The sequence below is a fragment of the Carcharhinus amblyrhynchos genome, chromosome 8 (genome assembly GCF_965287045.1).
Source record: "Carcharhinus amblyrhynchos chromosome 8, sCarAmb.v2.hapA, whole genome shotgun sequence".
Classification (NCBI taxonomy): domain Eukaryota; kingdom Metazoa; phylum Chordata; class Chondrichthyes; order Carcharhiniformes; family Carcharhinidae; genus Carcharhinus; species Carcharhinus amblyrhynchos.
In genome coordinates this window covers 77,236,981-77,262,351 of record NC_137331.1, presented here as the reverse complement: position 1 = coordinate 77,262,351, position 25,371 = coordinate 77,236,981, and the positions used below count along the sequence as shown (strand labels likewise).

Genomic DNA, 25,371 nt, shown 5'->3' with positions numbered 1-25,371 from the left:
AATTAGGAAGTTGTTGCCTCGTACTAAATCAGGAGTGTCAATTCCTCTGACACCCCCAGAGACAGATTGCTAACTGATAGCACTCTGTGCACTGCTGTTAGAGTTTGTAAGTAAAGGAATTTTAGTGAAGGGACTTTTGTCTCCGCAGACTTATTACAACTTCCTGCACATGTGGTCAGCTCCATGCTGATTCCAGCTGCTGAAATCAGAATTGCAACCTCAGAGCCGGAAGAGATCCAAGTATCAGTAGTGAGTCATCTAACTTTGATTCCAGCAAATGCAACCCCAATTCCCCTTTCACCAACAATCCCACATCTTAACATCCCTCTGATATTGCCAATAGCTGTGAAGATGAATGTGGCCTTGAAATTATTGTCTAGCTCCTGTTGTATTCTAATATTACATTATTCTGTGTTTGATTATGCAAGTCTGGTAACTGCTCACTTTACTGAAGACTAAGCAAAATAAACAGATGCTATGAGATTACTAGAAGCTGAGCTGTAAGCATGGTTGCAGAGGTTTTCTGATTGCATGGATATTTCAACCCTCTTGAAAATAAATCTGTTGCACACTTAGAAAATAGTGTATTCTCTGCATTGCTCAAGAAATATAAAATGTTCAACAACTCCATTTCAGACTGGAGCAGACACAATTTGCCAGCCAGTGTTATATAAGAGAGGTCACTGAAGTTTGGTGCCTCAAGAGAGATGAATACATTTCATTCTCTCTTGCTGACAATGTGGAAAATTGCTGTACACAAAAAGTAGAACAAATCCAACCCAGCAAATTACCACCCAATCAGCCCACCCTCAATCATCAGTAAAGTGATGGAAGGGGTCATTAACCATGCTATCAAGCAATAACCTGCTCAGCGACATCTAGTTCAGTTTTCGCCAGGTTCACTCAGCTCCTTATCTCATTACAGCTTTTGTTCAACCATTCAGTCAGCTCCTTATCTCATTACAGCCTTTGTTCAAACGTGGACAAAAGAGCTGAATTCCAGAGGTGAGGTGAGGTGAAAGTGACAGCCCTTGACATCAAGGCCACATTCAACTGAATGTGGCATCAAGGAGCCCTGGCGAAACTGGGATCAATGGGTATCAGGGGCAAACTCTCTGCTGGTTGGAGTCTACCTGGTACATCGGAAGATAGTTGTAGTTGTGGAGGGTCAGTTATCTCAGATCACCTCTTCAGGAGTCCCTCACAATAGTTCTTGCCCCAACCATTTTCAGCTGCTTCATCAATGATCTTCCCTCCATCATAATGTCAGAAGAAGGGATGTTCGCCAATGATTGCACAATATTCAGCACCATTCACAATTCCTTAGATACTGAGACAGTCCATGTTCAAATGCAACAATATTTGGACAATAACCAGGCTTGGGCTGACAAGTGGCAAGTAACATTCGCACCACAAAAATGTCAGGCAATGACCATCATCAATAAGAGACACTCTAACGTCTTGACATTCAATGGGTTACCATCACTGAATTCCCCATTGTCAACATCCTTGTGATTATCATTGACCAGAAACTCAACTGAATTTGCCACATAAATACAGTGGCTACAAGAGCAAATCAGGCTGGAATACTGCGATGAGTAAATCACTTCCTGATTCCCCAAAGCCTATCCACCACCTACAAGGCATAAGTCAGGAATGTGATGGAATATTCCCCACTTGCCTGGACGGGTTCCAACAACACTCAAGAAGCTGGACATCGTCCAGGACAAAGCAGCCTGCTTGATTGTACCACATCTACAAACATCCACTCTCTTCGCTGATGCTCAGTAGCAGCAGTGTGTACTATCTACAAGATGTGTTACAGCAATTCACCAAAGAGCCTTAGATGGCAACTTCCAGACCCGCAATCACTTGTATCCAGAATGGCAGCAGATACATGGGAACACTACCACCTGCAAGTTCCCCTCCATGCCACTCACTATACTGACTTTAAAATGCATCGTCATTTCTTTACAGTCATTGGGTCAAAATCCTGGAATTCCCTCCCTAACAGCATTTGGATCAACCCACAGCATGTGGACTGTAGCAATTCAAGAAGGCAGGTCACCACCACCTTTTCAAGGATAACTACGGATGGGCAATAAATGCTGGCCAGCCAGCGATGCCCATGTCCCACAAATGAATTTAAAAAAAGCAGATAGAGCAACTGTATGGCATTGCCAGGATTGCAAGCTTCTCTATGACGACATGTATATCGCTTTGCAAGTGCCAGGAACACTTGAAGTTTATCACAATTGAAAGAAATGTGAACACTTGAGTTTATCACAATTGAAAGAAATCCTACTCCCCAACATCCAGGTGGTGGGTGACCGTATGGAGTATCTTGCAGGTCAATATCCAGTATCCTGGCAGCAATCATGATGCAATGCAGTTTATTGTGCCATCAGCATTTGAGCCACCAGGAAAAACCTGATTGGCACTTGGATGACAAGGGCAATTCTTTGACAACATGGCTCTTGCCTTTGGTACAGAACTCACACGGGTAAAGACAGCACGTATACAACAAAATTCATGAAATGTGACAATGCAGATAATTGGTGTGTTTATTCAATGCTCCCACTGTCTGGGTCACCTTGAAGAAGAACTACTTGGTACAGCCTGTGTCAAACTACATTGCATACTTCACAACTTTGCACAAACTTGCCCTTGCCACCAGCGATATGGCAACTAACAAAGGAGCAGGAAGAGTTGAGGCAACCAACATAGCCCTTTTCTGAGCAGGCTGTCCATAGTCAACTGTGATATTATTAACCGTAACTCAAGTTCCCCATTCACTAACAATTCCTGACCTTACCTTCCCTGTTACTAATTATCACGGTTCTGCTCGGTCATGTAGCTAAAATGAGCTATAAATACTCCAAACAAAATTCATAAATCCATATAATATTGCATACAAATATCAACTGATCACCCTTGTGCTTTTCTATTATGCCTGTCTTTGTGCTACTTCAGTGGCTGCAGTCAAGGTGATTAAAGGCTGCTGACTTTCAGTTGGCGGAGGCAGCAGATGGCATGCCAGGATTGCTTTAAATACCTCTAAGGAGGCCCAGCTTCAGACTGCACCATCTCAACATGGATGGCAGTAACACTAGAGTATCAGTAATAGGATGGAAATATCATCCAGAAAGAGGAAAGCAGCTTTAAGCTCCACAATCACTTCCACTTCCCAGGGTAGCACCTTAGCAATCTCAGTAATCTTTTGGAGAACGGATTACTGCGATTCTTAGTGCAGTAGGCAGCGCGTCAGTCTCATAATCTGAAGGTCATGAGTTTGATCCTCAGAGAGGGCAGGGCTATTTTTAGGGTGGCACAGTAGCACAATGGTTAGCACTGCAGCTTCACAGCTCCAGGGGCCTGGGTTAATTACCAGCTTGAGTCACTGTCTGCGTGGAGTTTGCACATTCTCCTCATGTCTGCATGAGTTTCCTCCAGATGCTCCAGTTTCCCCCCACTGTCCGAAGATGTGCAGGTTAGGTTGATTGCTAAAATTGCCCTTAGTGTCCTGAGATGCATAGTTTTGAGGGATTAGTGGGTAAATATGTGCAGATATGGGAGTAGGCCCTGGGTGGGATTGTGGTCAGTACAGCCTCTTTCTGTGCTGTATTGTTTCTGTTTCTATGGTTCTATGATTACTGGACTGGTGTGACACTCTACAAGCCTCATTCAACAATCGTGATGACAGCAATCTGAGCTTGTGTGACAGAAAAGTGACCTTGCATTGATTAAGCAATACTAAGGCCAGTGGTACAGTTGGTGGGATGTCATTTGCCTGAGTTTCCACTGCAGCACCAGACAATAGATGGCTTCTGTTTATGCTATAATGGAAGCTGCAGCATCAAGCAACAGAGGCTAAATCATCCTGCTCAGGTCCTCTATACTAATGGAGTTTGTTAAAATTTATATGCTGGAAAAGATAGGTTTGAAACTCTCGGCAAAATCCCATCGCAAGTTAGTTTTACTCCCTCATGCTCCTTGATATTGACTGCAGGCCTATCAAGCACTAAACATTTCATTATTTCATATATCACTCCATTATAGTTTTTATCTGAGTCCTCTGCAACAGAACTCAAGTGCAGTTTCCCCTGAAGTGACCTGGCACTTACTCAAATATTGCCCCCCTCCCTAGCTGCAGGTCACTCATGCCTGTCTCATCATACGGTAATAATTACCACCTGTAAGCTAATTTCTAAACTATGCAGTCAGAATCGGAGCTGATGGTTGAATGTCAGAGTGAGTGACAATGTTTTTTTCTTCCATCACTGCCTTCTTGCTCTTCCGCAGCTGCCTAGTTTGCAATTTTGGGGTATCTGAAAGGAGAAAGGCACAAAGATAGGTTTATAGGAGGGGAGGAGAGCAAGGGGTACATGCTTATCAGAGATTGTAGGATAACAGGGTAGCAGGATAGGAGAATCAGTAATGATGGTACCATTAACCTATGTTGCTACAACCCACTGGCCACAGGCTTAGCCTGGCTACTCCAATGATGCAAGCACCATCTCTTCCATGGAGCTTAGGACATAAAGTAATGCATGTCCCTGGTGCTTTTGTACTGTAGCCTCTAGTTATGTGTCACCTTGGCCTGAAAGAGAGGGAAATGAGTCAGTGTATGATGCAATGTTAAAGTGATATGGCTATGATTGAATAGCAGTAGTCTGTGTGTGTAAGGTATTAGGTGAGTGATGGTTGCAGCAAAGTGTGGGGAGAGGTTATGAAAGTTATGATAGATTTGTGGTAGTTGAGTGATGGGGGTGTATGGTGGATTGGGCAATATTAAGGTCAGTAATATTTGGGGGATGTCATTTAAAGTTATATGCACTGGCTTTAAGCACTCTTGGAGGGTCACTGAACTTTCTTCTGCACTGTCTCCAGGTCCTCAGGTTTACACTCCTGACATTGATCACATGGTCCATCTGGTCCAATCGCCATTGTAAAGTTTGTTTGGAGGGCCTTCAATATAGATCGTGTTTCTATTCCTTGCCACCTCCTACACCAAAGTGTGTGTGTGCATCTGCAGCAGAACCAATGGGCACCAGATAATCCTGCATCACAATGTCTGTGCCCATGTTGAGCCCTATCCAATTTCTCAGCCATAGTCAAACCAATTTTTTCAAGTTACCGAACAAACAGTAAGCTGAAGTAGCCAAAATCCTACTGCAGGGAAAAGTGACTTTAAATGCCCAGCAGTCTTCTGGCTTTTCCTCTGGTCGCACTCTAATGGCCAGACTCTCAGTTGCAGGCAGCTCAAGCCTGATTCCTGTTACAAGGCCCTGTCATACAGGGCCTCCACTGGAAATGGGCACATGATAATAGCCTTGTCCACCAAATCCAAGCAGTCTGAACAAATGGATCACATTGGATTCACTCTACTTATCCTGTGGCTGGGTAAAGATAGGAAAATTACTATTGGGGCCAGAGTCAATAAATTACTAATTAGCAGAAATTGTTTTTCTTAAATACTTTATGAAAAGCTTCTCATAATTTTGAGCAGCTCTAGCAGATCTTCACTTGACCTCTCAATTCTAGTGCATAGAGTTGCACTTTTTCTGTTTCAACCTAGTGCAACTTATTCCTAGAATTAATACTGCAGAGGTTTCTGATACTGTTTGGAGAGCAAAATAAAGTCATGTGGATATAGAGCAAAGGATTATTACTGATTTCATCTTGCACCAGCTGTGATTGTATCATTTATAGGCTTTCAATATCATGTAATGCATTTTAAGCCATTATTGGAATAATCCTTATCTGACATGCATTTAGAAATCTAGCCTGTCACCAGTTAACCCAGCAATTAATATCCTGCTTTCCTTCAAATAAAGCTTCTCCCTAGATGAAAATTCTGGGTCATGCAATCAGTGGATTGACCAGGGCCTGATGAGACACATTGTATGACTAACATGAACTATAATAGAAATTAGATTACTGTATTAGAAATGTATACAGTTAAAATAAATAAGTTAATTATTTTCCCTTCATCTTTTTATCTAATTTTCTATTTTCCTTAATGCACTGATACTTTGCTGATGTATAGTTTTGCATTCACCAATCTGACTCAAGTGACCTTCATTATTGTGTGAACAGTAAGCTTGCAACTGAAGGGCACTGTGGGAAATAACAGAACAAGTGCATCTAACCTGCCCACAGCTGACATCCACAATCATTAGCACACTGATCCAAAAATCCGAACAGCCTTTGTGGCTTAGCAATTTTCTAGATTAAATCCAATCAGACAATGAAGGTATAACACGACGAAAGATTATTTTATCCAAGTGGAAAGCTCATTAATTGAAGGTTATGAGTAGACAAACAATAGAAACAAACCAGTTGGTCCACCAATTCTGTCATCCTAACTTGGTATAATCTATAACCTCCACACCATATCACCCTCCAATAATCATTTCAATTATTATTTTTGAAAGAAAAAAACTGTTGGGACATTAATTTTTAACAGCCGTATTATGCCATGTAGCAGATAGTACTATTATGTCTTTTTCCTTGAATTGCAAAATCGACAATTGTAGCCTGTTAATTCACTTGTACCTCAAGATGATTTCGAACGTTTTGAGTATAATAAATATCTGGTGAAGTTTTATTTTTCTAAACTTCTATAGCAAATTGTTTTAGTTTGTTCAAAAACTGTGGAATCTTGTGACCTGCTTCCAAAGGTAGGTGTCTTTAAATCTCAACCTTTAATTACTTTAAACAAAATGACTAAACACATTGACGAAGGAAGAACAGTAGATGTGGTATATATGGACTTCAGCAAGGCATTTGACAAGATCCCCCATGCAAGGTTTATTGAAAAAGTGAGGGGGCATGGGATCCAAAGGGACATTGCTTTGTGGATCCAGAACTGGCTTGCCCGCAGAAGGCAAAGCGTGGTTGTAGATGGGTCTTTTTCTGCATGGAGGTCAGTCACCAGTGGAGTGCCCCAGGGATCTGTTCTGGGACCCTTGCTGTTTGTGATTTTTATAAATGACCTGGATGAGGAATTGGAGGATGGTTTGGTAAGTTTGCCGATGACACAAAGGTTGGAGGTGTTGTCAATAGTGTGGAGGGATGTCAGAAGTTGCAGCAAGACATTGATAGGATGCAAGATTGAGTGGAGAAGTGGCAGATGGACTTCAACCCAGTCATGTGTGGTGGTTCATTTTGGCAGGTCAAATGGGACAAAGGAATATATTAAGGGTAAGACTCTTAGCAGCGTAGAAGATCAGAAGGATCTTGGGGTCCAGGTTCACAGGACGCTCAAATTGGCTTTGCAGGTAGAGGATGTGGTTAAGAGGGCGAATGGTGTACTGGCCTTCATCAATCGAGGAACTGAGTTTAGGAGTCGGGGGATAATGCTGCAGTTGTATAAGACCCTGGTCAGACCCCACTTGGAGTACTGCGCTCAGTTCCGGTTGCCTCATTACAGGAAGGATATGGAAGCCATTGAAAGGGTGCAGAGATTTACAACGATGTTGCCTGGATAGGGTGCATGCCTTATGAGGATAGGTTGAGAGAACTTGGTCTTTTCTCCTTGGAGAGAAGGATGAGGGGTGACCTGATAAGAGGTGTATAAGATGTTGAGACATATGGATTGGATGGATTCTGAGGCTTTTTCCCAAGGCTGAAATGGCTACCACAAGAGGACACAGGTTTAGGGTGCTGGGGAGTAGGCATAGAAGACATGTCAGGGGTAAGTTTTTCCACAGAGGGTGGTGAGTGCGTGGAATCAGCTGCTACTATTCGATAGGGTCTTTTAAGAGACTTCTGGATGAACGCATGGGACTTAACAGGATTCAGGGTTATAGGTAAGCCTAGTAGGTAGAGATGTTCGACGCAACTTGTGAGCCAAAGGGCCTGTTCATGCTGCAGTTTTTCTATTTTCTAAAGAGCAGGATTTTGCAGCCGCATTTGCCACAACGTTGGAAATTCCTCCCCAAGGTCAACAAACAATTTCCGTGACCAGATCAGGAAAATTCTGTACAAAATGTTACTGGTCCAAACCCTTACTCTCAATTTTTTTCACCTAGATCTTACACCAAGATTGGGGGAAAGGCAAATTGTGCGGAGGGTGTGGAGAGTCTGCAGAAGGATCTAGATAGGCTGGGCGAATGGGCCAGGAAATGGCAAATGGAATTTAATGTTGGCAAGTGTGAGGTGGTCCACTTTGGTAGGAAGAATGGTAGGAAGGACTATTACTTACGTGGCGAAAAACTGCAGCAGGCGACGGTGCAGAGGGACCTCGGGGTCCTTGTGCATGAGTCGCAAAAACCCAGCCTGCAGGTGCAGCAGGTGGTCAGGAAGGCGAATGGGATGCTGGCCTTCATAGCGAGGGGGATTGAATATAAAAGTAGGGAGGTCTTGCTGCGGCTGTATAGGGCATTGGTGAGGCCGCAGCTGGAGTACTGTGTGCAGTTTTGGGCGCCGCACCTGCGCAAGGATATTTTGGCCTTGGAGGGAGTGCAGAGGAGGTTTACTAGGCTGATACCGGAGTTGAGGGGGTTGAGCTATGAGGAGAGGCTGAATAAACTAGGCTTGTACTCGTTAGAGTTTAGAAGAATGAGGGGAGATCTCATTGAGACGTATAAGATGATGAATGGGATGGATAGGATAGAGGTGGAAAGACTCTTCCTGCTCAAAAAAGACAGTAGGACTAGGGGGCACAGCCTCAAGATAAAGGGGGGGCGGTTCAGAACGGAGTTGAGGAGGAACTTCTTCACTCAAAGGGTGGTGAATCTCTGGAATTCTCTGCCCGTTGAAGTGGTGGAGGCTGCCTCGCTAAATATTTTTAAGAAGCGGGTTGATGGGTTTTTGATAAGAGAAGGGATTAAGGGTTATGGGGAGAGGGCGGGAAAGTGGAACTGAGCCACGACAGATCAGCCATGATCTTATTGAATGGCGGGGCAGGCTCGAAGGGCCAGATGGCCTACTCCTGCTCCTATTTCTTATGTTCTTATGTTCTTATGAAAGCCATCATGTGTTGGGTATTGAAAACAATGGTTACGTTCTTTCAAGGTTGGTCATTGTGGAGAGGCTCAGAGTTAAAAGGTGTAACACCGATAGTCAGATCTCTTTCACTGAAAGTGTGGCACTTTCTAGAAGTTATGTCTCTAAACAGAAAATCCAGATCAGTGAAATATTCAGCAGAAGTAAATATATGGATAATTGAACCAAGGCACAGAATAATTAAAGGCAAAGGAAAAGAGACAAGGAAGATAGCTACCAAAACGATCCACTTGCAGGGCTTAGCAATGGGTATGGTTATGTTTAACAGAAGAATGTAATGAGCCTGGTCACAAGGACCAAAAAAATTTTCTTGCACTGAGTTGAAGGGCAATTACCAGACTAAGTCTACACAGCCATAACTATGAAAAATATGGGAAAAAGGGAGAAGCAGGGAGATTAGAGAACTACAGGTGAAGGAAGCAACAGGTAACCTTCACTCAGGCAGAATTTTCTATTAGTTAACATTTACAATTTACTCTCTTCAATGTATTGCTGGAATATTGTCAGGGCCAATTGTCTTTGCAGTATCTGATGCCTGCAGTCATTTCTTGAGGAGTGAATCAAATGTTTCTTCCTTTATAAAAGTTAATTTATGGTATTTTAGCTTCTATCTTAATTAAACTGAACGGTTACCAGTGCTTTTAACTTTACAGTATGCTATCTATGAGGATACTTGAATGAAACGGGATGCTTACTTTACTTACCAGTATCACTGCTATTGGATACCTGGTGATCCTCTAAACTTGGCATCAGATTTAAAATAATGCTGGAAAAGGGAAATCAATGCCGTAAATATTGTTATTCTTCAAGAGCAACAGCAAGCACCCATGTTTCATTGTTGACCTCAAAGTCCAGCCCTTTAATATGAGGGCCAAAGTTTCAGGAATTGGAACAATAATTCGAAAAGATCGCCAATTTGGTGTCCAAATTATGATTAGAAAAGGAAAAACTCTTTCAATTATATTTCAGATTATTGTCAACTGCATGGAATTCTAAAATTTTCACTGCCATATTAGGAATTGTCTTCTGCTACTCCACCCACTTTGCTGTGAAAACCACAATACTGGCAATCTGTTAGTTTGTACTGAGCAACATATCCTAGTTCCAGGGAAAAAAAAAGGAAATATGCTTTATTGACAATTACCAAAAATGGCAATAAACAGAACTTTATATTTGTCAACTAATGTAAGAATTAGATACTCTTATGTTAAACCTAAACAAGCTTGCATTATTTTACTGCATGTAACATAACTCTTAAGGTCCAAGAAGAATGGAGCTCCCACAAAAATTTGAAGGATCCAATTCACGTTTCACTATTGTGTTGTTTTAAATCTGCTCTGGAGTCTTATGCTTTCTTCAGTCTCAGTCCTTTACTTATCAGATGGGCATGCATAAGCATTATACAGCCATTTCCATCTTGATAGTAGGATATGGATTGTAGCCTTCTAACTTGAAGTCTTCTGCTCGGAAGTCATTAATGTTTTCCACATTGCGCAATATCTTCAATTTTGGAAAAGGTCTCGGTTCCCGCTGGAGCTGTGTCAAAGCAAAGCAGTTCAGCTTTTACAAAATCATTGCTTTAAATACACAAATTATAAATGCTACAAGTTTGTGATGTAACAAAGAAATTTTGTTTAAACAGAAAACGAAATAGAGATAAAAAATTATTTTTTTAGAAAATGGGTAACAGAATAGAATTTTATATTCCCACACATTATAAAGTCCACTGAATCTTTGATCCAAAATTGTATTATAACATACTTGTCAAAAGTAAAATATTATTCTTCCCTATCTGCACTCCAGGGCATATGCAATTGACTCCTAACAATTACCTTAGGAAGTTTTTTTTTTGAAAAAAACATTAAACTTGCAAAATAAATGCAAATAGTCTCACCTGCTCCCTATTAACAGATGGACCTAGCAGGGAGAGGGGCTGTATGTGTGTGAGACCAGCTGGAGACATTGTCATCTCAGCACTATTTATCATTTCTATCCAAACTGCTTCTACATGTTTTTAGCTAATTTTATCTCACAAAGTAATGACATCCTTAATTAATAACTATCCTACCACCTTTTCTTAGGGTCCTATCTTTTCAAAATGTCAAATACTTAGAATCCCTACAGTACAAGCAAAGGCCATTCAGCCCATTGAGCCTGCACCAACAACAATCCCATCCCCATAAGCCCACTAATCCCCCCAAAACTAGGGTCAATTTAGCTTGGCCAATCAACCTAACCCCTACATCTTGGTATTGTGGAAAACCAGAGCACCCAAAAGAAACCCACGCAGACTCAGGGAGAACATGCAAACTCCACACAGACAGTGACTCAAGCCAGGAATCAAACCCTGGCGCTGTGAGGCAGCAGTGCTAACTATTTTGCTACCACGCTACTCTTCAATATTCAGGTCTCAGCCTTCATCACTCTGCAACTGTATCTGTAATCGTTATCAGTGCTGACAACGCATTCATTTTTTTTAAACGAATGCTGCATGTGTCAGAAGTAGAGCCTTAACTTTGTCTATGGTTCTATTCTGTGGAGATAAGAGTACACGAATCTTACCAAAGACAAGTGATTGGAATTCACATTTCTTGTTTTCTGTACCCAAAGTTCAAATATAACAATTTTAAATCAACACTGATTGGATAATGTCCACAAGTGAAACTGCTGGAATAGTTTCTTGGCTTTTGCTTTTGGTGGTAAAATGGTTAGAATTAAAAATTAAGCACTAATGCATCTTTGACGTTGTAGAAACAGATTGGCAGTTACTTCAGGTCATTTAAAGTGCATTTACCTGAATTTTCAATGCCTCAATATGGTTGTTGTAAATATGAGCATCACCCAAAGTGTGTACAAAATCACCAGGCTGAAAGGAGATAAAATGGTCATTACGTGACTATTTAGGTGTCTCGTCAACATATCTAGTCAAGGAAATAGTTACATTTGTTAAACCTTACAGAAAAATCACTAGGAAAAGGAAGATCCGAGAGTCTGACACATGTCCTACTGACCTTTTCAGTGATCCAGCATGTGTTAACTGCAAAGCCTCTAGCGCACACTATTAAAATCCAGGAGATGCCAGCAACTTTTGGAATATGCACATATAAAAAATTAAACATGGAAAGCTAGACGAAGTTACTAAAACATGAACATCCAGAGTTCATGGTTACACCCATGTTCTTCCATATGGAATAGAATTGCAGGTATTGTCCAATAAAATTGGCATTGAAATGGCTGCAAAGGCTTGAACTTGCTCTATTTGCTCACCAGCTCTACGTTAAAGTAAGCAAGCTTGGGAGTAAGAGTTTTTAAAAGTATGGCAAGTGATAACTACTGAACAACCCCAGGTCCTGAAAAATTAGTTGGGTCTTATTCTCTCAGAAGAGTGAGTGTTGAGAAATTTTTAAAAGGTGAAAATAGCTCTTAGAAAAACTTCTGGTCTTGCTGTTTTCTCTCTCCCTTAGCCCTGTCTGTATTTTCCAATAGTTCTTTTGCTTGCAGTACATTTAAATCTAAATTTATATCTATTGCCTTGTACTTCTTTGGACAGTGATGATTCTTCAATCTTGCCAGCTTTCAGCTGCCACGGGTGCCCTGTATTGGGCACCACAGTATAAAATATACAAGATTAGAGGAAACTGCCACTAACAAGCCTGTAAGCAACTATCATTGGAGAGAATGATGAACAAACGCCAGTACTCCACTAAGGGTAAAATCCAGATGATTGCACCAACACCCTCTTCCTTCCCATTACGAGACTACAGTAAGAGTAATTTCCAATGCATTAGTCCCATCAATGCTTTTATTGAAACTACTTGGCTTGACTAGTAGCACTCATGAGTCAGAAAGAGTGGAAAAACAGACAAGACCTTGAGCATATTAGCAGTACGAGTTACCCATGCAGACGTGCAAACTCCACACAGACAGTGATCCATGCCAGGAATTGAACTCAGATGCCTGGCACGATGAGGCAGCAATGATAACTACTATGCCACCATGTCATCCCTTGGTGGCTTTCTATTAAGTGAATTGTTTGGCGGTTGACTTTTGAGTTAAAAACTAAAACGGCTTTGCATCCTGTTGAAAAATGCTGTCTCATTTATACATATGTCCCAGATGCTGGGCGGAATTCTCCTAAAAATATTCTAAGCGTCGAATTTGCATGAAAACTGGAGTAATTCACGCTGTTTTTTTTCAGTTGGAGTTCGGAGAAGAATCTCCCACAGTGCACTGCAGAGGCCACTAGTGTGAATGTCATTAAATTTCAGGGGTAGAGCCTATTCCCACAGGAGAGGCTGAACCCAGCACGCTGAGCAGGCCACTGCACATGCGCCAATCTATCAGTGCCAGGATTGGCACGTGCGCACTGTCCCCACACTGATTGCCTTCAGATTGCTGGGCAGTTCAATCACTAACCCCCCTGCCCCCACCTCAACACTAGCTCCCCCCAACCACGGCCTGATTGCTAGTTCCCCAACCATTCCTGGGCCCAGCTGCAGACCCCTCCTTCCCAGCCCACCACAATCTCCAGCCCCCAATCATTAACACCACCCCCTTCCCCAAACATTGTATGGATAATAATATACAAATACAAAACACATCCAAAGTACCTTTAGTCCTGTGATATGTGCAATCATGTATGTCAGCAATGAATAGCTGGCAATATTGAATGGAATACCAAGGCCCATATCTCCTGACCTCTGATACAGCTGACACGAAAGCTCTCCATTTACCACATAGAACTGGCACAAAGCATGGCAAGGAGGTAGAGCCATCTGAGGAAGATCTGCAGAAACATTAAGTCAAGAAAAAATGCGATAGCTATAAACATAGCTGGGATTTACGGATTTACTTTAACACACTGAAACCAAAATAGAAAGCTTATACGTTCACTGAAATTCAAACTAGTATCTGGCACTCAGTAATAAGTGTTCTAGTAAATTCCAGCTTTGATGCCAAATTTTCAGCTTGTTGGACATGAAATTATTGCAATTTGGCGCAACTAGTGGAGTAAAGTGGTTAAGCTTCACCTTTCCACTAATTTACAATTATATTGATTGTAATTTCCTTTGCTTCAGTTGTCACTTATATATACATACCAGTTTATTTAATAATTATGAACTGGTGGTTGTACATTTAACAGGGACTTGCGGGAGGAACTGCTTTGAACCAAAGGTTGGCCCATTCTTACTGAGTTGCTGTATCCGTGCTTTCCAGCAAAAGTCACTACACTGCACACAAGAGTCAGACCCTTCTTTATGACATAAGAACATAAGAAATAGGAGCAGGAGTAGGCCATCCAGCCGTTCGAGCCTGCCCCACCATTCAATAAGATCATGGCTGATCTGTCATGGCTCAGTTCCACATTCCCACCCTCTCCCCATAACCCTTAATCCCCTCGCTTATCAAAAACCCATCAACCCGCGTCTTAAAAATACTTAGCGAGGCAGCCTCCACCACTTCAACGGGCAGAGAATTCCAGAGATTCACCACCCTTTGAGTGAAGAAGTTCCTCCTCAACTCTGTTCTAAACCGTCCCCCCCTTTATCTTGAGGCTGTGCCCCCTAGTCCTACTGTCCTTTCTGAGCAGGAAGAGTCTCTCCACCTCTATCCTATCCATCCCATTCATCATCTTATACGTCTCAATGAGATCTCCCCATATTCTTCTAAACTCTAACGAGTACAAGCCTAGTTTATTCAGCCTCTCCTCATAGCTCAACCCCTTCAACTCCAGTATCAGCCGAGTAAACCTCCTCTGCACTCCCTCCAAGGCCAAAATATCCTTGCGTAAGTGCGGCGACCAAAACTGCACACAGTACTCCAGCTGCGGCCTCACCAATGCCCTATACAGCCGCAGCAAGACCTCCCTACTTTTATATTCAATCCCCCTCGCTATGAAGGCCAGCATCCCATTAGCCTTCCTGACCACCTGCTGCACCTGCAGGCTGGGTTTTTGCGACTCATGCACAAGGACCCTGAGGTCCCTCTGCACCGTCGCCTGCTGCAGTTTTTCACCACGTAAGTAATAGTCCTTCCTACCATTATTCCTACCAAAGTGGACCACCTCGCACTTGCCAACATTAAATTCCATTTGCCAGTTCCTGGCCCATTTGCCCAGCCTATCTAGATCCTTCTGCAGACTCTCCACACCCTCCGCACAATTTGCCGTTCCACCAATCTTGGTGTCATCAGCAAATTTCGACACCCTACACTCGATTCCTTCCTCCAGATCATCTATATAAATGGTAAATAGCTGAGGCCCCAGCACCGACCCCTGGGGCACTCCACTAGTCACCAACCGCCAATCCGAATAGCACCCATTAACCCCCACTCTCTGCCTCCTATTTGACAACCAATCCTCTATCCACACTAACACCCTACTCCCAACTCCATGCCCCCTTACCTTCTGCAATAACCTCGTGAGGTACCTTGTCAAACGCCTTCTGAAAATCAAGAAAGACCACATCCACAGGCTCTCCTCTATCCACCGCCCTAGACACATCCTCATAGAACTCCAATAAATTCGTCAGACACGACTTCCCCTTAACGAAACCGTGCTGCGTCTGCTCTACCTGACAACAGAGGTCAAGTGGAACATCCCATTGTGATCCCAGCTGCAATTGACTAAATTAGACTGTTAACCAAATCTGGGACGTCTAGCTCAGTTACATATTTGCCTCAGAGATTCCAATCTCACTTAACTTCTTAGCTCGTGTCTTTTTTTACCTTTAGGGTTCCAAGCGCACATAATGATTCTGCGATCTTCTGGATTGTTTTTGATGGTATCAATTACATACTGGAGCTGATCGACTCCTTGACCAGAGTAATCTACAATCATAATGCAAGTAAGATTTTAAAAAATGCACTCAAACGTTCAGTTGACCATTTTAAGCTAGTTTTCAATGTGTTTCCAGTAGAAATACCAATGCCCTAGAAATCCAAAATTAATTAGCTCAAATTAGTATAGCATAGTGATCTTTCCTAACCTGTATGCATGTCCTTATATTCAGCTCCAAAGTGCCTCCACTGGAAGCCATAAACAGGCCCCAAATCACCTTCCTCTCGGTTTCTGAATCCTTGCTTGTCCAGAAAGTCTCGTGATCCATTGGCATCCCAAATTCTAACTCCTTTTTTTGAAAGCTCATTCGAATTGGTGGAGCCCTGAAATAAAATTCAAGATAAAGATGGCCAGAAAAGTGAATCTGCAGGAATAGTCAAAACTGCTGAACATTCCAAGATCATCCTGGAGTGAAAAAGATAACCCCCAACCGTCTTCTCTACTTCAAGCTGCCTTTGTTAAACCTCTCTCCCTTGTCTCCTCCATCCTCACCTCCAAAGACGAGGAGATCTTAGTCATTAAGATGGAAACCTATCACATAGCTATCTTTGACGCTTCCTTCCTTGCCCCTAACCCACAAGACCAAACCTTCTCTAAACTTTCTTCATGCCCTAACCCTGAACTTATTTCCAACTTACTCAAGCTCCACACAGGCACAAGCATACAGCAGCCTGGAATGTACCAAGTAAATATTGTCCCATGTTGTAACAATTTGTCCCTAGGCACTGTTCCCCCAAATCTGTTATCTCAGGTGGGGATGGATGAATTGGCTTTTTTTATTCAACCCCCTTGGTTGGTTGCAATAAGATTAATTTAAAAAGAATCCCTTTATTTTTAGATACCTTTTCCAACACAATATATTTATGTTTTAAAAAGAGCCAATTTAACCAGGCTTTTTTTTGATTAAAGAGTTTTTTGTGAAAAGAAATGACAAAGCATAGATATACATTCACAGGGTTTAGAAAATGAGAATAAAATCCAAACGTAGGTTAAAAAAAAAAGTCTGCAAAGATTAGATGGTGGAACTTTGTAGTTGTGATTCAGAAGTGTTTTTTTGATTTGATTTATTATTGTCACATGAATTAACAGTGAAAAGTATTGTTTCTTGAGTGCTATACAGACAAAACATCGTGTTCATAGAGAGTGCAAAATGCAGTGTTACAGCCATAGCTAGGGTGTAGAGAAAGGTCAACTTAATGCGAGGCAAGTCCATTCAAAAGTCTGACACCAGCAGGGAAGAAGCTGTTCTTGAGTTGGTTGGTACGTGACCTCAGACTTTTGTATCTTTTTCCCAAAGGAAGAAGGTGGAAGAGAGAATGTCTCTGGGGTGCATGGGGTCCTTAACTATGCTGGCTGCTTTGCCAAGGCAGTGGGAAGTGTAACCAGCATCAATGCTTAGGAGGCTGGTTTGCGTGATGGGTTGGGCTACATTCACGACCTTTTGTAGTTTCTTGCAGTCTTGGGTAGAGCAGGATCCATACCAAGCTGTGATACAACCAGAATGAATGCTTTCTATGGTGCATCTGTAAAAGTAGGTGAAAGTCATAGCTGGCATGCCAAATTTCCTTAGTCTTCTGAGAAAGTAGAGGCATTTGTGGGCTTTCTTAACAGTAGTATTAGCATGGGGGGACCTGGACAGATTGTTGGTGATATTGATACCTAAAAACTTGAAGCTCTCGATCTTTTCCACTTCGTCCCCATTGATGTAGATAGGGAAATGTTCTTCTTTACACGTCCTGAGATCAATGACAATCTCCTTCATTTTGTTGACATTGAGGGAGAGGTTATTGTTGCCACACCAGTTCACCAGATTCTCTATCTCTTCATTGTTTGAGATCTGACCCACTACAGTGGTGTCGTCAGCAAACCTGAAAATCGAATTGGAGGGGAATTTGGCCGCACAGTCATAGGAGTACAGGCAGTGTACAAGAATGACCAAGGTAAGATTAGGGCCAGTCAAGGATAGTAGTGAGAACTTGTGCGTGGAATCAGGTGAGGCGTTGAATGAATACTTTTCTTCAGTGTTCACGAAGGAGAGGGGCCCTGTTTTTGAGGATGAGTGCATGATACAGGCTGATAGGATGGAGGAGGTAGATGTTCTGAGGGAAGATGTATTAGCAATTTTGAAAAACCTGAGGGTGGATAAGTCCCCTGGGCCAGATGGGATACATCCTAGGATACTTTGGGAGGCAAGGGATGAGATTGCAGAACCTTTAGCTTTGATTTTTGGGTCCTCACTGTCCACAGGGATAGTGCCAGAGGACTGGAGAGTGGGAAATGTCGTTCCTCTTTTCAAGAAAGGAAATAGGAATGACCCTGATAATTATAGGCCAGTTAGTCTTACTTCAGTGGTTGGTAAGTTAATGGAAAGGGTCCTGAGAGATAGGATTTATGACCATTTGGAAAGATTCAGTTTAACCTGGGATAGTCAGCATGGTTTCGTGAGGGGTATGTCCTGCCTCACAAATTTGACTGAATTCTTTGAGGAGGTAACTAAGCGTGTGGGCGAAGGTAGAGCAGTAGATGTCGTATACATGGATTTTAGTAAGGCACTTGATAAGGTTCCTCATGGTAGGCTCATGAAGATGATAAGGAGATGTGGGATAGAAGGAAATTTAGCCAATTGGAAAAGTAACTGGCTGTATCATAGAAGACAGAGGGTGGTGGTGGAAGGAAAATTTTCAAACTGGAGGCCAGTTATCAGCGGTGTACCACAGGGATCAGTGCTGGGTCCTCTGCTTTTTGTGATCTTTATCAATGACTTGGAAGAAGGGGCTGAAAGGTGGGTTAGTAAATTTGCTGACGACACCAAGATTGGTGGAATAGTGGATGAGGTGGAAGGCTCTTGCAGGCTGCAAAGAGATATTGAAAGGATGCAGAGCTGGGCCAAAAAGTGACAAGAGTTTAACCCTGATAAGTGTGAGGTGATTCATTTTGGTAGGACAAACTTGAATGCGGATTACAGGGTCACTGGCAGGGTTCTAAGGAATGTGGAGGAACAGAGATCTTGGGGTTTACATCCACAGATTTCTGAAGGTTGCCACTCAAGTGGATAGAGCCGTGAAGAAGGCTTATAGTATGTTAGCGTTTATTAACAGGGGGTTTGAGTTTAAGAGCCATGGGGTTATGCCGCAACTATACCGGATGTTGGTGAGACCACATTTGGAATATTGTGTTCAGTTCTGGTCACCTCATTATAAGAAGGATGTGGAAGCATTGGAGATTTACCAGGATGCTGCCTGGTTTGGCAGGTGGGTCTTATGAGGAAAGGTTAAGGGAGCTGGGGCTTTTCTCTTTAGAGCGGAGGAGAATGAGAGGCAACTTAATAGAGGTTTATAAGATGAGAGGGATTGATAGAGTGGATGTGGATGTGCATTTCTTTGGGTGCATGTAGCTGTTACTAGAGGTCATAACTATAAGGATCATGGTAGGAGATATAGGAGGGATGTCCAAGATAGATTCTTCACCTAGAGAGTGGTTAGGGTGTGGAATAGACTGCCTGCTGTGAAAGTGGAGTCAGGCACTTTAGGAACTTTCAAACGGTTATTGGATAAGCACATGGAGCACTCCAGAATTATAGGGAGGGGATACCTTGATCTTGGGATTGGACATAGCTCGGTGCAACACTGGTGGGCCAAAGGGCCTGTACTGTGCTGTGAAGTTCTATGAGTATAGTAGCAGGCTGAGAACATAGCCTTGTGAGATGTCGAGGACGTATTGTTGCCCATCCTTACTGACTGTGGTCTGACAGTTAGGAAGTTCAGGATCCAGTCAGGGATGTGCTGAGGCTCAGACCAGAGTTTGAAGATGAGTTTCTTGGGAATAGTAGTGTTGAAGACTGAGCTGTAATCAATAAATAGGAGTCTGACATAGGTGTCCTTGTTATCTAGGTGTTCCAGTGTTGAGTGCAGGGCCAGGGAAATGGACCTGTTGAAGCTGTAGGCAAACTGTAGTGGATCCAGGTAGTCTGGAATTGATTTGTGATGTTGACTTCAGCAGGAGGATCGTCAGTTTTGAGATTCCAGTGTACTGCCGTTTGGCTGTGAAGCTCCCACGTTTCCTTTTCAGCTGTGGCTTTGCTGACTTGGCTGGCTTCAGAAATCAGAGTTTCCTGCAACTTTTGTAGGGATCTGCTGTGTTTTTCCTCCTGCGTCACATACTGACATACCTAGCACCAGTTGACCCTGACCAAATTTAGCAGCTGGCTCTTATTCAGTCTTTGTATATCCCAAAGACGGAAATCCACAAACTGCCTTGTGATATTGCTCACAGGATATCATTCCTGCTGAGATGATAATCAGCTGCCACCATCTCCACAGGAAATGGCAATTTGTTTCTGTACTTTTGATACATTGTCAGGAAAAAGGGGGATATTCCAATGTCTCTCTCTCTCTCTATCATTCACCAACAATTCAGCTAGTAACTGAATTTACATCCTCAGCAATCTTTGGCTCGTATGTCCTTTTTTCATGTCTTATTTAAAATTCAAAATTTCCACGTTCAATTTAGGATTTTCCCTCCATCATCATGACAAGTAACTACTATTGCAGTCTGCAACAAATCAATTGTAAAATTTTTATTCTAGTTTTCAAATTTCTTCATGACAATGCCTCCCTTTTTTTTCTGTAATCTCCTCTTCTCGTCCTGCAGCCTCTTTGGATAACCTGCACTACTGCAATTCTGGTCTCTTCAGCATCCTTAATTTTAAAATCTCTCCACCAATTGGTAGCCTTAGCATCAGCTACCTAGGCCCCTAGCTCTGGGCCTCTCTTACCAAACCTCTCTCTCTTCTTCAAGATGCTGCTTAAAATCTTTTTTTCTGTTCAGGGTTTTGGCTATCTGACTTCATATTGCCTTTACATGGTTCAGTATCAAATCTTGTTCACTGTACTAACATTCAAGATCAGCCGTGGGACATTTTACTACATTCTATTCATTACAAAACTAATCCTTGTTATTTGAATGCAAGGAATTTTTAGTTATCACTATATAATGATAAACATAATTAAGTACTTTTTTTCTATTTTTGAATATGTGCAAAGCAACCAAGGATACAAACATGCATTAAATAAAAACATTAATTAATGCTACTCATCCTATTACTGCTGCAGTATTTATGGAACTTTTGTAAAATCTATTCACAAACTACAATCTGTACCTTGATAAACCACAACAGCTCTTCCAGAATTCCTTTCCAGAATACTCGTTTAGTAGTGAGGAGGGGAAAAGAATCTGAAACAAGATTTAATAATTTTTATTAATTATTTTGTTAACAGCAAGTAGAAAAATATTTGAGTGGAGAAAAAGCATTTACTGTATTGCTATTCTGGAATTAGGTAGATTTTTTGATCTGCACCTGGTGTGTGTAGGCTGAAAAGTGGAATTAGCCAAAATCAGATCAGCTACAATATCAAGTGATGGAGCAGCTTAAGGGGCCAAATAGCCTACTTCTGCTCACATTTAAGATTCTTTTTGAGGTGCAAGCCTGCTATAAATAATACAAGCTAGCTTTAAGTGGTGCAAGCATAATTTTGTATCCTGATTATGAAGGCAGCCACTCAACAGCATGCTGTGTTGGCTGAACACAGAAGCCATTTAAATTAGCAGGTAGCTTGAACCACACATGCTGCCTGCATTGGAAGCAACAGATGTAAGTTAATTGCACATCATGATTTCCACTCCTGATTTTGAGCCTTATAAAATGTCACAACCTATGTATGTTGCAAAATTCATAACACAAGCTGTTCCTAGAAGACTTGTACCAAAGAACTAATTATGCTGACCTTTCACACTGGCATCTGCAGATTAAGTCATACACCTTATTATGTGCACACAAATAAATAGAAGTCAAATTCAGGCATTTACTGTATAATTAAACAGGGACAGTCAATAGAGTAAAGCTTCATTTTTAATGAACTGTTTGAAAACAGGGTTGGAAATGCTGAAAAAAAGGCTGCAAAGTTGATTTACAGTATCTTAGTTTAGATTTCAATAAGCATTAAAGTATACCATTTATAGTTGCAGCTTTTAAAAAAAATGAAATGTGGACCCATTCCCAAAAATATGCATGGCTAACCTGGAGGTTTAGTCAGTAAATGAACAACAGGATGTGGGAGTGAGCCACAAAGGTCATGAAGGAGTAATATTGTTATATATTAAGCCGATCTTTTTCTTCACCTCATCTGTAATTGTAACACTACATTCTGCACCCTCTCCTTTCCTTCTCCTTTATGTACTCTATGAACAGTATATTTGTAATGGCACACAGAAAACAATACTTTTCATTGTGTTCCAATATGTGACAATAATAAATCCAGGGCAAGCATATGCCAATCTTTAATTTTAAATTCACAAAAACTTGCTAATGGAAATCAATTAAATTGGGACAAATCACCCTGGAAGTGTCTTTCGGGTCAAACCAAGTAAACAAACTTAAATTACATTCGGACAAAGAAAAAGGGGGCGGCTCCCCAAAAGGAGGGGGAATGGCCCGAACAGAAACAAAAAGTACAAAGGAAACTTAAGACACGTCAAATCAAAATGTGATTATCGGAGTCTATAAGGCACCTCAGCCCCTGCGGTGCCCAACAGGCACAGAAGGCCTCGACTGTGCCTGCAGACACCGCGTGCTCCCTCTCCAGGGACACCTGGCTGCGAACGTAGCCGCAGTAGAGGGGCAGACAGTCGGGATGGATGGCCCCGTCGATCGCCCGCTGCCTGGATCTGTTGATGGCGCGTCTCACCAGGCCCAGGAGCAGGTTCACGAGGAGATTGGCATCCCGACCCTCCCCTCTCCACACCCGGTGACCGTAGATCAGGAGTGTGGGACTGAAATGCAAACAAAACATCAATAAAAGGTTCTTCAGAAAATCAAAAAGGGAGTGCAATCTATAACACGAAACGTAGACGTGGTCCACAGACTCCTCGAGGCCACAGAAAGAGCAGTCTCGGGAGCCCGTAAACCAGCAAATCCTACGGTTGTGCGGCACCGCTACATGCAGCACCCTCCACCCCAGGTCCCCGAGGTAATTGGGGGAGATCCCTCTGTAGAGCGACCTCCATTGGGGACCTCCGCTGCCCGGCGGCAACAGGGCCCACCAAGGTGTATCCGGGCGACGGGCGAGGACACGGTAGCGGAAGGTGTGCAGCAGCAGCCCGTACAGGAAACGCCTCCGCGTGCTGGAAAAGGGCACGGAGGACATTTCCACCAGACAGCTCATGCTGTGGGGCACCTGACCCAAGGAGGGGGGGTCTCGGCTTCGGGCCAATGTGAAATTCCGTCCGAACAGGGGAACGCTCAGACGGGATCCCACCGCACACCTGAGCCGCCTCGAATCACCCTGGAGGAAAATACATCAACCTAACACAGCAAAACAGATAGCAACAAAATACATGGACTCTGTCCATGACATCCATTATTGGCAACTGGCATCCTGTTGACCTGGAATCCAAGAGTGCAGTGGAGGGGAAGAATTGTGGCATTCAAAAGACAATTGCTTCATTATTTGAAAAGAAAACAAATTGCACATCGGCATACAGAAGGGAAGGGGTGGTAATGTTTGGAATGCACTTGCAAAGAGCTAGCATTGTCATGGAGGGGTCAAATGGCATTCTTCTTTCTGCGCTGCAACCATTCAATGCTTCTAAATGACAGTCTGAGCTCTGCCATGGATTTACATTAGATATAATCTTAGTGTAACGTATCTCACAGCACTCTTCAGAAAATCGGCAATTTTATCCGTTAAACGGTAACTCTAATATTTTTCATGGTGAAATACATCTGCTGCCCTAGTTCCCCGAATCATAAATATGAAATATAATTTAGAACTCTTTAGGTGTGAGGCACAATATGAGGCAGTAAAACTAAATATAAGCATAGTCTCCTTGGTCTTTATTCGTTTAAGAATTGGCGCTCAGCCTCCATTTGAACTCAGCAGTCGTTCAGTATTTGTCAATGAACTGGTGGCGAGGCTCCAGCTCCCGGTTTACTCACCTCTCAGATTGTACCGAGCCTGGAGCCCGAACACGGACAGGGTGCCTGTGCCGGTGCGGTCATCCTTCTGGAAGCCCGTTTCCAGAATGTTCCTGATGTGATACAGATACTGCTGCTCACCACTCATCCGCTCCATTCCTGCCCGCGCGCGCCTCACTAACTGACTCCCAAACAAACCCTTCCCGCCTTCCGCATCCCCGCTCCCAATGGCCAGCGCTCATCGAAGTCCCATCCAATCCACTGCCGGCTTTCCAGCGGGCATCCATTCCGCTGCCGGTTGTTCATTAGCCAATCCGTTGCCGACTGTCCCATAGCCAATCCACTGCCGGCTTTCCGAGGGAGACTCCAATCCACTGCCGACTTTCCATTAGCCAATACGCTGCCAGCCGTCCCACAGCCAGTCCGCTGTTAGAGAGCTGCATATTTGGAAGGTTTGCCCCCTTCCAAAAAGGCGGCAGTGCCTATTGAACACAGCGCTCATTGGAAGTTTAAGATGAGGGGGGCGGGGAGGGGAACGCAAGCGGGTTACTTTGCCCTGGCTGGTGCAACTTTATTGAGTGTTGATGGAGCTGCACTTATCCAGATAAAGGAAAGTGTAAAAGTGAAATATTGCCCATGCTGGAATTGGCAACAAAAATACAACATGCTGGAAAACCTCAGCAGGTTTGACAGTCTCTGTGGAGAAAGAATAGAGCCAACACTTTGAGTCTGGATGTCCTGCTCTGACAAAGGGTCATCCACACTCCTTTGTCCTGGATGGTGCGACTTGCTTGTGTGTTGATGGAGCTGCACTTATCCAGACAAGGGAAAACGTAAAAGCAAAATATGCTGGAATTTGCAACATAAACAGAAAATGCTGGAAAACCTCAGCAGGTCTGACAGCCTCTGTGGAGAAAGAATAGAGCCAACACTTTAGATCTCCTGTTCTGATGAAGGGTCATCCAGACTCCAAACGTTGGCTCTATTTTCTCTACAAATCAAAGTGTATTCCATCACACTGCTGACTTGTGCCCTCTAAATTTTGGTGATACATGAGATGAGAGCAGGAAAGACTCATATGGCCTGCTGAGCCTTTTTTGCCATTCAGTATGATAATGGCTGATCCAATCTGCTGGGACTGTGAGAATCTAGGGAATTTTGGGAAAATCATAGCCAGCACATAAGAACATAAGAAATAGGAGCAGGAGTAGGCCATCTAGCCCTTCGAGCCTGTCCCACCATTCAATAAGATCATGGCTGATCTGAAGTGGATCAGTTCCACTTTCCCGCTTTCTCCCCATAACCCTTAATTCCCTTGCCTACCAAAAACCTATCTACCCGTGTCTTAAATATATTTAGCGAGGTAACCTCCACCACATCAATGGGCAGAGAATTCCAGAGATTCACCACCCTTTGAGTGAAGAAGTTCCTCCTCAACTCCGTTCTAAACTGCCCCCCCTTATCTTGAGGCTGTGCCCCCTAGTCCTGCTGTCCTTTCTGAGCAGGAAGAATCTCTCTACCTCTACCCTATCCATCCCCTTCATTATCT

General features: G+C 42.9%; 1 protein-coding gene across 1 annotated transcript; it reads right to left on the bottom strand.

Annotated features, from left to right (window-relative positions):
* Positions 1-10,125: 10,125 nt before the first annotated feature.
* tyms (thymidylate synthetase) lies at positions 10,126-24,014 on the bottom strand. The gene is made up of 7 exons (XM_080194948.1): positions 23,844-24,014; positions 21,009-21,082; positions 15,999-16,173; positions 15,739-15,840; positions 13,623-13,798; positions 11,807-11,878; positions 10,126-10,548 (listed from the first exon to the last, which is right to left on the bottom strand). Exons 1-7 carry the CDS (start codon positions 23,977-23,979, stop codon positions 10,411-10,413), a joined length of 873 nt encoding a protein of 290 aa, XP_080051074.1. The 5' UTR covers positions 23,980-24,014; the 3' UTR covers positions 10,126-10,410.
* Positions 24,015-25,371: the final 1,357 nt, after the last annotated feature.

Excerpts from the sequence above, each read along its gene's own strand:
- tyms (XM_080194948.1), bottom strand. The coding sequence starts at position 23,979 with ATGGAGCGGATGAGTGGTGAGCAGCAGTATCTGTATCACATCAGGAAC. Across the intron at positions 15,841-15,998 it reads ATATAAGGACATGCATACAG|ATTACTCTGGTCAAGGAGTC; the intron begins GTTAGGAAAGAT and ends TTATGATTGTAG. Across the intron at positions 10,549-11,806 it reads TTGAGGCATTGAAAATTCAG|CTCCAGCGGGAACCGAGACC; the intron begins GTAAATGCACTT and ends GCTTTGACACAG.